The 13,010-nt window shown below is 42.3% G+C and overlaps 1 protein-coding gene across 5 annotated transcripts in view; it reads right to left on the bottom strand.

The window, feature by feature from the left end:
- septin7 (septin 7) overlaps positions 1-13,010 on the bottom strand; it is a 48,764-nt gene that overhangs the window by 8,427 nt on the left and 27,327 nt on the right. For 2 of the 5 annotated variants that reach the window (XM_087137688.1, XM_087137690.1), the window contains 4 exons: positions 12,959-13,006; positions 5,294-5,390; positions 4,257-4,416; positions 2,866-2,886 (listed from right to left, as the gene is read on the bottom strand). In XM_087137688.1, the coding sequence (XP_086993814.1) occupies positions 2,866-2,886; positions 4,257-4,416; positions 5,294-5,390; positions 12,959-13,006 (326 nt within the window). The remainder of the gene's footprint in view (positions 1-2,865; positions 2,887-4,256; positions 4,417-5,293; positions 5,391-12,958; positions 13,007-13,010) is intronic. The other 3 variants (XM_087137691.1, XM_087137689.1, XM_087137692.1) reach the window with 3 other exon arrangements.

The following is a 13,010-nucleotide window of genomic DNA, read 5'->3' as shown; positions in this document are numbered from 1 at the left end:
GTCAAGGAGTATTATGAACAGTTAAGTGCATAATATAGGGGATTAACAATACAACGCACCACCAAGAGTTTGCAGCAGACAGACCACTTTTCAAATTTACAGTCACCAAGCTTCTGTGATTGAGAGCACTTTGGTAAGCAACTTGGGAATTTTTGATTCGAGTCATCCTCTGCACCACACAAAATCCATCATTTTCGCTATTTAACACCCATTTTCAGTAAGCAATTACGAATTTTCAACCAAGATAAACAAACGTTCAAAAAACTGAAGTTTCCCGTGCACAGCGTAGTAAGTGAATGGGACTTTTGTCGACTACTTATCCCATAATGCACTACGAAAAGGCCTCTCCCTGACAATCTCTTGGTGGCACACTGCATTATGAATCACCAGTATTATTTAAGATTGCTTGAACTGAACATTTACTGTTGTATGACGGCACTGTACAGCAACTGCTATACCGAATATCACCTGGCAGTTCATTAATTCCAGCTCTGTAACACTCATCAATTGGGTAAACTAACAGAAATGTCAGGCCTTCTTTTCATGGCATTTTTAACTCAACTGGGTGAGTGAAAACAAAAATTGTCCAGTTGAGGACCGTGAGTTAATAAATACAACCAGTCAGCAGTGCCATTACATGAGATCAACTGATGACAAGGATGACAATAGAAGCCCAAAAGGGAAGGTACCAATTCTGAAAGATGCATCCATCGTTCTGTTTCTAGTATTCCTCTACATGGCACTGATACACAAAGTTCCCTTGCAAGAAGACAGATGCAGCTAGACTATGCAAGCACCCAAATACCAGAGGCAGTTGCACTACAACAGTGTACATGTACGCCACGGTAGAGATAGGGCTAAAACTAAGGCACTAGCTACTCAAAAGCACAGCAGGCAGAAGGGTCAAAGAAGAATTCGAAGATGAAGGCGTCATGGGAACAGAGATCAGGCTCAGCCACGTCCCTTGCTTACATGCCTTTCATGAATCCAATACTTAATACACTCCACGTACATGTAACTTACCGTTATCCCTACACGCCCAGCCACAGCTTCAGCCCCACCCTATCAAATTACACTGACCTCCCATATGGTAAAAAGCAATCCAGTTGAGTCACACAACTCACTGAATGCAACTCAGCATCACGCCTACCCCAATCAGTGGGTTTCAGTGCCACTCACTCCATGTGCGATAACCCCAACCTTAATCCACACAAACTAGACCTCACCCCCCCCACCTTCTGATCCCAATCTCAACGTCTGATTGGCATAATCCCGCATTCTATGCCCACAAAACTCAACGAAATAATCAACCGATACCCAACACTCTCTTCAAAATGCTGTGCCAGCCCTTTCCATATTCCCGCAACGAGCCACTCTCCATTTTAGAAAAGACCCAAACCAATCCAAATTAAACCTTCTCAAATGAGATGCCAGCCTGCCCCCTCCCTTTCCCCATATGAAACCTCTCTGACAAAATTTAACCCTCACGGGACTTGTATGTTTGACCAAAAATTATCTCCATTGACTCTGGGGAGGGAAAAAGGTCATGCGATCAGATACATGAATGTAACTAGAATACACATTCTGAATTTGTCTACTACTAAACTGTCCCTTTATCTCTGCTCAGTTTCCCAGTGCAAGAATTCTGCCATTAAAATTAAGAGCCTGTTATTCACCCCTAATTGGATGGCACTTCAAGTGTTTACCATAAGGTTCAGTTGTAGTCAAATATCCAAACCAATCCATTCCCTACAACCACACTTTAGTAACACACTAGCTTACACACTTTTTAAAAGCAGACAAAAAAAGGCAGGAAACAGCTATAAAGATTATGCAGCTCAATATCAAATGCTAAAGAAATGTTAAAAAAAGAGCATCCCCTCAAAAAAAAATCACTCCAGATATCAAAATGAAGAGAAACAGACTGATCTGCTTCTGTAATTTAACTGTAAACTCGTATTGCTGTCTCACAAATCCTGCCATCGTGACGGTGTATTAGTTGCCATGTTGCATTTGGGATGAACGTTTATCACGTGCAGTGCAAATATACACCTGTCCCATTAAATGAATTTGTGTTTGTAGGTTTTCAATGCATTTCCTAGAGTGGTATTATTATTTGCATAAAAGAACAGATTTCAGATGGTGAAACAGCCTTAATCTGCCGCATGATGAATAAAAATTTCTCAGACCCAAAATATCCAGTTGATGATGTTAGTAGAAAGAAACAAAAGCAGCAACTGCATCATGTTCACTCACTCCCTCTGGGGTGGGTTAGTATCACAGGGATGACCATGACACTTATTTTACTGTACTCTTTATTACGGTGGCTACAAATGGTCAGCCTGGATTCAAGGCTCACTGTTGCAGCTATTGGATGCAGGAGATACAGTGATGGATAAGTACCATGTTCAGCCTGTAAAGCATGGTTGTGAATTCCGGAAAAACAAAACGGAGACCCAAATTGAATCATTTCAGTTTTCAACACATTTACTGCATTTTCCCGAGAAGGACCCCTTCAAAACAATTTCCAGAGGTAACTCAATGCACGTCTGATTTTTTTTCCCAGATTTATTTCTTTTTTCAGGTCAAGCGATTCACAAGAGCCAAAAATCTGGATGAGATGAGGCAACTAGAAAAAGCGAAGTGATTCATATCAATAGGACAAGACGTTGCCAAGAACTGGAGATCACAGAGTCTCCAGTCCTGCAATTGGTGGTCGCTTACTGGTCAACCCTCTTAGCCTGGGGGGTCAAAATTTGGTAGCCGTATTCAGAGCTCTCATCAAAGGAAGTGGTATACCAAAAAAAGGGGTAAAAAAATACAAAAGGGCTAGGTCGTGATCCAAAAGAACAGATATCATCTCACCTCGGGTCACCGGCCACTTCACTGCAACGAAACAAAGCAGCATGCAATTTTACTTGAACACACAGAGGCATCGAGTGAATTCCAGTACCCAAAAGGGGGTGGGGCCAGGGTGGCCGAACAGGGGGACGGGAGTATAAAAACAGACAGCATCCCCCACCAAAAAAAGGTACGCTCCCTCAATTTTTTCTCCAAGGATGATTTCACTTAGTTGAGATAAAGGAACGAGCTTTAATCCTCTTCGCCACCCCTTTTTCTCTCTGGCTCCACCCCCTCTCTCCCAAGGTATATCAGTACATGATAAAAAAAAATCTCTGCATCATGTTTTCCCCTACATGTATACTGCAACACGCTCAAAGTACATTTTAATAGTGTTAATATTCGTCCCCAGTTGCCAATCTTCAAAAATTTAGTGCAGCTTAACAGCATTAACAAACCACTGATTTAGGATTTGGACCCCTAAACAACTGTGCAAACATACATGATACACACTACCTTCAACTACCAATCCTTCTGAACTTTACTACATAAGTTTAAAGGCCCTCAACCGTTTCACTAAGTTCAACAAAGCATCTAGGCCTAATGTAGAACTACGTGATGCAAACAGCATACAGTGACATGCACATGATTCAACTGAGAAAAAAAACAAACAAAAGCAAGTTTTGCCCAATCTATATGCAAAGTTCATGATCCACTGCCGGGCACCAAGCCAATCTTCTTGATTTCTGACCCTTAATGTAACAAATCTGCGAAGTTGCGCAACATTTCTTGCTTGCTTTTCTACAATAAATTTGGACTTGCTGCTGCCATGGATACAGCAAGGTGGTGGTTTTTTTTTTTATGTAAGCTCTGATGAGCTGCACAGGCTGCAACATGCAAAGGAGGGTGCCCATCCACGATCTTCAATCACTTTGGGACATGGCCGGGATACCGGGCGATTGACGCAGGTCAACATCACCAAATCTAGTCAGCAAAATTCTGCCAGTTACCACTACGGGTTATCCAAGACACTGGTCTTAATCTGGTTTCTGAGATTTCACCCTCTGTTCAATGAACCTCATTATTCTACCATCCAGATATCAAACTGTCTCAAACGTCTGGCCAAAGTTTGGTGTAGTTTATTTTGCTCCAACGGTAAGTTTCAAAATGGTTCTAGTATTTGAAGAAAAGCAGACCAAAGCTGGTAACAAACAGCGAGATTTGGCAAACGGTCCTGGTCATCGCCCATAAACCTCCCCTAATAAATAAAATGGTCAGGGTGCCCTCTTACACATGTTTCAGGAATTTCACGCACAGGAAAACTGAAAAAACAACAAACCATCACAGATTTCCAGACCCCTACCCACAATCCTATCCCATAACCTGAATAGCCCTTCAGCCAATCAGACTCTTACTTTGCAGCTTTCTTGCTGTCGCCTGCCGTCACGGCCGTCAGCTTGCGACATCGGAAGTTCTCATAGTGGACGTTATTCGTCACATCCTTCAGGTCCTGCATGTGTGTCCGGATCAGCATGTTGCGCAGCGGGATGAAATCGCAATGTTCCAAGTTTTCAACTGTGTACAGCGGACAAACACATTAAAGTAGATGATGCTGTACAGGAGACTGTGCCCACTAAATAAATGAGCGTTAACCACAGAACTGACGTTCATTGCGGTAGCCAAGCCCATCACAAGTCCCTGCAAATCCATCATAGGTCAATTACAGGTCACTGAGTCTGGAGTCAAGTCACAATGTTTTCAAATGAACTGTGACAAAAGCATTCCTTGGTCATCGCTTCTTATGACTGGTCTTGTGAATGGACTGGTGACCAGACTCAACTACCATGGTGGTTGAATCTTGAATAGACACTTCTTCTGTTACGACAGTTGAAGAAAAAAATACTCAAAACAAGTGATGGAAAGGAGGGAAGGCACAGCACCCTCTGGCAGAGGCCTCCCCCCTCAGTGTCCCACCCCCATTTGAAAACTTATGATGTACACAACCTATGCACAAACTGCAGCTCCTTTTCTTTCAGCGCCCCCTTAAAAAAAAGTGTGTATCCCCAGGTACCCCTTCCCCATTCAATCCCAGTTGTATCACTGATTTGGACCTTAGTGACAAAGTACATATCATCAAAGGAAAATAGGGTCAACACACATTGCACTTTTTGTGGAATGGCTCAAGACACTTTGCAAGTAATACTCACAGGAAAAGCTCTCCATGTTTTTTTCTCAAGACTGTTTCATAAACTAACTGGCTTAAAAACTTAAGACAGTTGTGGAGTACAGAACCCTCAAACTATCACCTACAAATGCAGACTTGCTAGGAATTCGAACCACTGATATTACAAAAGTAAAAAAGTTTCTCAAAAATGGAATAAAGACAATACACTAGAGATTTTCTTGACTGGAGTTTATAGGAGGAGTCTACTTTCACTGAATCCAGGCCTACCTTCGGCGACCCCCCATGGATATTGACGACCCCTGACCCTTTTGCCGTTGACCTCCAAGATCATGTTGCTACCTACTACAGCAAACGGCACTCGTTCCTGTAACCAATAAAAAAAATCCAAGATGCCATAGGGAAAGGACTGAGCTACAACTGAAGGTATTTTTCTAGTCAAAACTATTCTGAGGTTGAAGCATGCTATAGAGGTTTTGCATGGCTGACAGTGCTTTTGTCTCACAGGTTACGCACAAAGGAGATTTCCTTGTGAAACGAAAGAACTGCCCTGCAAGATGGCTACCACGCAAAGCCTCCATACAGGTATGCAAGGCAAGTGATAGTTGGGTTGCACCAATTGGTGAGTGTGCCTGGCAGTCCCATTCAGAAGCACAAAGCATTTGGATTTGAAAAGGGTGTGGCATAGCATATACTGGGGGATGTACCGTAGAGTGGATGATAACAGGTGTAAGATGTGCATGTACAAGAACTTGGGCTAAATGAGAACAACACACTTTTCCATGGGCTTAGGTGGAGGTCTGTGAAGTTCTTAGGAAGCAGAATGACATGCCGATGCCTGTGTATCTGCCTGCATAAATCTAAGGGGCACAGGATGCCACACCAGAGCTCCTGTCTACAGCAGAGGAGGACTAGGCAGTGAATGGTTGAGGGGCTCTGGAGGAGGAGTGAAAGGGGTGGGGTTTTGGGGGGAAGGGGGCAAACCTGCGAGATGCTTGCAGGGAAAGTTTCTGAAAGGGGTTTTCCAAGGAATCTACAATTAGGCTCGGTTTAAAATTGAAACTTATGAGGGTTACATGCTTTTCCATTAAACAAAGTTGAGAGGATTTTCCTTGAAATAAAATTGATGGTGAGACAAATAGTTTTAGGAATGCCTGCTTAAAGTGCCCTATGCAAGTACCATACCGGTACATCTGGTTAAAATGCATTTCCACCGAACCCAGTGGGCTCTTTCTGTGGCGTCACAAGAAATCGGGCCTCATGCATGCAGTGAGTTGCAACCACTGAGGGTTCAAAAACTGGTCGCCCAAAAGAGGTGACCAAATCCTGAACGGCAATGAGGTGGAAGGATGCGCCAAGCACTACTGCCTGCAGGGCTTGGCCGGAAAAAAAACGGGGACAGCATCACAAGAACGTGGCTGTACTATCCACACACAGTATCACACATGCTTGCAAATGTCTTCCGTGCAGCACAGTGCTGCACAGAGCTTCTCAGAAATTTTGAAAACAGCACCTTACATCAATTGGCTTGAAGACATGCAATGCCCCACGACACTATGTGAAGAGTCTCCACTTCATGTAACGAGCACACAAACGACAAGGTTTGCAGTTGGGTTTCATGCAGCAACGTGATTTTTTTTATTCTCTGCAGATATTTTGTAACCAGGGCACCTTCTGACCTTTGATGGACCTATTCCCAATACAGTATCACTGTGTAACAGGGATCCCCAGTAAGGGAGCAATGCACAAGTTGGGAATGTTTGCGTTCCATCGGACCCTTCCCCCCCCCATCATGGGGAGAGTCCGCTTTGTGCACAGACCATTCCAAGGCAGTTTCTGATGGCCACCCATTCTTGAACGTGGACAAGCCATTCCGTATGGAACGTTCCAATGTTTTGAATGATCAGACGCTCCCTAATGGCAGAACCACGGTGCCAGATGTCAACATAAATGTCCCACTGACAGTTGTTATGAACAACACATTCACCTGGCACAGTGTTTTTACCATTGCTGGGAGTCCCAATGAGCATACAGCCAATCCTGTCCTGGGACTGGTCTATGGGATGGAGGGGACTACATCTAGAATGGGCAGACAGACACGGAGCATGCACACAAAGGTCAAGTGGTAAAAAGAAAAACTAATCAACAAGCACTATGGTACATGTACAACATGGGAGGAAACAGCTGACTCCTTCAAAACTACTTCTAAATGAAGCTTTGTGGCAGATGTGATGCAACATGACACATTTACTTACACGCTGTGGAAGGAGGGAAGTATGGAAGAGAGAAAAGAATAAAACAGAAAGAGTTTCACAACTGAAAGTCAAAATACATGACAGAGATTGTGAAATCAATCTCCCAATCAAAACAGGCTGCAGAGGCAGCCTCCACAGGTCGGTGGTTTTTACAAGACTTGCTAGAAAGTTCAACTGCTCAAGTCTGATTTCGGTCTCATCTTGGTGGACTCGGGCCTGAGTCACACTGAATGACGATCCAACCTCAGACTCAAACTTACTCAGGCTCAGACTTAATAATGCCACTTGAAAATGTGCAACCCTATTAGGGGATGGATAGAGTGGGTAGAAGTAACAGACTCCAACTCAATTAATATATTGGAATTCACATTTTAGACTCAAGGACCCAAACTTGTATTTTGGACTCAAGATCAGACTCTGTCTTTAATAGTAGATGTAACTGAATAGGAAAAGTGCCTGAAACAGAGAGGTTAACACAACACAGATTAAAAGAAATCACAGAGATAACAAAACTAGTGCAAAAAACATCTCAAGGATTGATAAACATTTCAAGAGTTGCTGCCCGAGCAAACACAAACCATTACACTTGATTTCACATGTACACTTTTCCTTGTACCAAAAACCAGTGGGAAATAATGTACCATTACCCACCTTATGTACATGCCTCTGATAAACTATGACATACTGCCTCCACTTTGCTTGTGACATAGAGCCTTATATTTACAGGCATTTGCAAACAATAATTTATTGAAAGTGAACTGCCACACGACATGCAACAGACACACATGTACATGTATATATGCCCTTATTTGGTAAGACCAAGAAGAATTGCCGCAGTCTGGCATGCTCCAAGCACATAGCGAACACAATGCAACACAGAGACAGGAAACATGACCACACATGCACGCACACAGCGTAATACAGTTGCGAGGAAAAAAAAACCAATGGTCTCCAGTGGTATTCTACAAAAATAAATCAAAACGCTTGAACAACAAACAATTTGCGCTTCAATTACTCAAGGTCAATGCATGTACTGCACCACAGATGATGCTTTTCTGCTTTTTGCAACTGGCAAATTTGCACATAATGGCTAGCTCTGAGTAGGGCTAGGGCAGATGGTTTCCTCATTAGCTCTATTTGTCAAGGTGCATACATCAAGGTCACTACAGGGAGCTCCACGTACACTGCATGCCCAGGTAATGGAAATCATTCATATGACTCATGCAACTCACACTGACAGCTTTTTTAAAAATGATCTCAGGGGTTTCCTTTGGATGTCCATAAATAAATGAATGTACAGTACCAGTGACATCAACGACCGGCACACACACACACACACCCAGTCTCGTGTACATTTCTAAAGGGGGTGGGGAATTAATTTTTAGAGACAGGTGTTGCTTAGCGTCTGAGCATGAGTGCGTGCATGGTAAGAACAGGAAAAAGTAATGTGCACAAAAGCCAGAGTTCTCCGATGAACACGGTTCTCAGTCTGGAAATCTCTTGGTTCCACTAAACGCTCAGATCAAAATAGCATTGAACGTACGTCTGATTATTAATGGAGATGAATGCAGTGAAGACTAGAAAAACGTGACAGTGAATACCTCAATTGAAAAATAAGAAAAGTTCAGAGTAAGCGTTTTTGTGCTCATTCAAGAATCAACATAAACTCATAAAAAAAGTAACAAGGAAACCCTTATTAAACGTTAGGTTATTGAAACGGCACTTCAAGTATACAAGCAATTCGCGGGAGATGTACATGACCATACAATGTAATTGCAGCAATTGATGTTAAAACCTATACTACACCTACATGGTCCAGGTCTGAGGTTGCCAAGGAAAAGCCTTTTTTTTTTCAGTGCATTATTGGTAAAGTCCATGTCTGTGCACTTAATTCGCCCCGAGTTGAAGTGCACCCCCAAGCGGCAAAAGAAACACAGATGGTTGGTTGTACATGTAAGTTTTCCTAGAGGATTCTTGCCCATGTTCTGTGTGTACGCAAACACCATACATTAGGGAATAAATTTGTTACATCTGCTCAGTGTACTCCGCGTCTAACGCGCCATTAGTTTCAATTATAAATGCGCACTTATGCGATGAGTACAAAAAACCCGCCCTCTTTTGTTGCGCTAGGAGCAGATAATAGTAACCCTTCTGCATTGGGTCTCGGCATTTTTATGGTTTTTAGGGGGGAGAGCATGCATGATTTAAGGGGACATTTCGTGATTATTTGCGACCGCGGCAGTGTGACGCATTTAAGAGGCTTGCACATGCACATTTATATTTGTGTGGAACCGCAGCGTGTAAACAATGACAAACAAGATGACTGAGTGGAAGACAGCATACACACACAGTGTGTTTGCGGGATACCGACCGTGAACTTTGGCATCTTTGATGCAGAATTCATTGCACATGTGCATGTAGTATGAATCATTCCAAGCGCATTTTATGAGCAAATTCACTTTTGTTCCAATCAGAATTACTGTACACCGCACATCTGATGCAATGCACTTTTTCTGCAACTGACATCCAGTTTTGCACTTTAATTAAGGCCTCAAATTACGCACTGTAATAGCCCCAACATTACAGTCAACGTTCTTGTGGTCCTCTTGTGTTACACATTTTAGCTCTGAAATACGTAAACATTTGAACGATGCAACCTTTAGCTCAAAAAAATATCTCAACTCAGCCTGACACTTTGTTATAAACTAGAGAGACAGAGAGGAATTTCCCTAGGAATTATTGACAACTGCAGGGTGGTGTTGTCCACGACATTGACCAGGCATGAGAAACAGAAGCCATGATAGAGGGCGACGGAGAGAGGGCAAATATTTTGACATGAGATCTGTCTGACTCTTCTGCAAGCAACGACACGGTCATAGACTCAAACATGATGGAATGCAGTTCCGCAAGGGGGGACACAGAATGTTAAACTTTTCATATCATAAAGAAATGTATGCACAAAAGATCCTTAAAACAGGCATACGTATCTCGGCAGACAGAATGGATAGTGTTTCTAAATATTTGGGGCAAAGACGTTGGCAATGTAAGATGCACAGGATCGAATGTACTAGAGTTCCAATGAGAGCAAGAATGTACCAGCTCACAGGAGGAGAATAATTTAACCCACATATCAGGCCTTAAATGTGGTCATGTTTAAAAATGTTGCAAATTTAAATACTTTATCTAGAGTATGAGCCATTTCAGTGTCTGTACCGTACAATACCAACATCGTGATTATTTTTTTTATTTTCATAATATTTATATGGTCTGTGCCATCAGTCTACATCCACTTGGGGAAATTTGTTTATATGATGTGGGGTTCTTAATGCTCTGCTCCAGAATATTATGTCAATTTTTCTGTTGTGAATTATTAAGTTGTATTCGAGGTCAGTAAAGCTCACGCCTGCTGCAGGAATTTTTGGCTTTATATGTTTTCACGAAACAGGTACAGCGTGAATTAAAGTCCATTCATTCGAAAACGTCAACATAGTTAGACTTCTGGTCTCAGTTGACCACCCGAGTGTGCGCGCTTATTTTACCATGCTCACTCACCCATGGAATACTTAATACCATCCTTCCGGGAACTCAAAAGGGCAGTAAAATTTCATTCCATAAAAACACCTTTTCAGTGGTTCCTTTGCCCCCCCCTATTTTATTAACAAAGGGCATTAAACCCCTGCCACAAGGCAACAGAGAATAAAAAATATTTTGTTTACAAGATTCTGACAGCACTGTCATAGACTTACTGACCGTAAATGGTGAAACTGGGTAAAAACTTTGTGCATGTCATGCAAGTCCACAGGATGTATCCACTCACCAACCCATGTTGAAAACCTGACACAGGCGCACAACAGTGAGCACACACTATTCAGCACAGGTTTGCCGGGCATACAATTCACAAGTGCTTAACAGTGCAAAGGCCAGCCGTACAGTTCAATTTTCCACGGAGCCTTCAAAGCCCAGTGCCCATCAGGGCTGCGTTTTGGCCATGTGGGTTAGCGGCTTAGTTACAAGCCACTTGGCTTCTTTAACCAGTGTGAAAGTGGTCGCTGAAATTTTGGGGTTGGACCTGGCTTCGGTGGACGTTTTTTGGATGCCAAAATCCGCCGTTAATGTGCATTCTGGGATTCCGAATATCAAATTCTTTGTTACTACAGTTGCATCTCTAGTATTTCCGATAACTCACAGAAGTGAAAACAACTGACATTTCAGTGGTAAACTGGTAACAGGATCTTGCAATTTATCTTGATGCCTAACTCCCAGCAGCTTTCAAGAGGACATGTGCTCCCCACGTTTAACCCACATTTTATCCCCGAGGAGATGCATCCTGACAAGATTTACGGCATCTTCTGATGCATATCATCTCCGCAATTTCTGAAATGCATTCCACAGACTTTCAGTGATCCTTACATTCAACACTGACATGAAGCGAAACAGGCCGTAATTTAATGAGGTGGTGTTTTTGTTATGCGTATGTTTGTGATTTTCAGTTCATTTGTTTTGGGGTTTTTTTTTTAATTACATGATTCATATTTTTAAGTCTTATCATCACAGTGGTAATTATTTAAGCGAAGTAAATTCTCTCCTCTTCTCACTAAATTCTACTTACATTGAATTTCCATCCAATTCTCCACTGCCCATTCAAATTTCAATTTTTTTTTAGTATTTAAAAGTTCCAGTTTTAACTTTTACCAATGTGAAAATAAAATTAGAAACAATGTCATTTGAAAAGTACAGTCAAATGTAGACTGTAGGTCACTGAATCTTTGCATCCACACACACCACCATTCAGATTAATTCATGCAACAGACACAATCCGACCTGTAGTAAAGCAATTCAGGAAGTCAGTATGACCGCAGACCCTTCACGATTAACCGCACACTTGTACAGAACTTAACAGAACAAGGAGCATGTTCAAGCATCCCATTCAAACACAAACATGAGAATGAAAAGGCAAATCTGTGTTAGTTGTGCTGCTCAATCCCCCTTCCCCCTCCATCTAAGTGACCCCAACTGACCCCACCTCTGGAAATTCAATTCATTTGACTGGGTGATATCAAAAAGTGAGTTATGACTCACTTACTTTTCTTTTAACTTCACCAACCGGTATGTACGCACTGCAATCTGACAGTTACACAGCCTTCCACTGACACAGCAAGACTATTCATTTCAATACCGAAAATGCCATTGAGAAGACAAGGGAATGAACAGGAAACAGTTTGGTCAGTAAGACATGCCAACATACACAACAGCAAAGCACTCACCTCCTGAGACCAGACTACTTCAGATAAGCCACAACCACAGGACAATACACATGAACAATCAGTACCAACACAAACCTCTCAAAACTGACTGAACTGCCTAAAATTGTTTCCCCTGTTTTGTTTAGCTAAAACGTACTTGACCCTGCTTAAAGACAAACCTCTTTACGGGGGCCATCGAAAATGTCCTTTAAAATTGTGAGGTCCTTCTCAAAACTCAACGTTTAATTGCTGGAAATCCCCACATACCTTTACGAATCAATTCCAAAACTTGAAGGATGGGTCCCAGGAAAAAATTCAGGCAGTTCAGCCAGTAAATGCGGCAGGAGAGTTAATTAGTGCCCACAGTTTCAGGACAGGTTAGCTTCACCACAAAGACCCCTTTTCAATTTTGAGGGAAAAAAGTGCAATCACACTACCTTCAAACTGTTTGGGGTGTGCTCTTTGTCTTTGGGTCCATTCCTCCTCTGG

This window comes from Acanthaster planci, linkage group LG06 (genome assembly GCF_054643075.1).
Source record: "Acanthaster planci isolate LZ-2023a linkage group LG06, COTS_SCS, whole genome shotgun sequence".
Lineage (NCBI taxonomy): Eukaryota > Metazoa > Echinodermata > Asteroidea > Valvatida > Acanthasteridae > Acanthaster > Acanthaster planci.
Note: the sequence above shows the minus strand (reverse complement) of the source record. Positions and strands in the feature narration are given on the sequence as shown.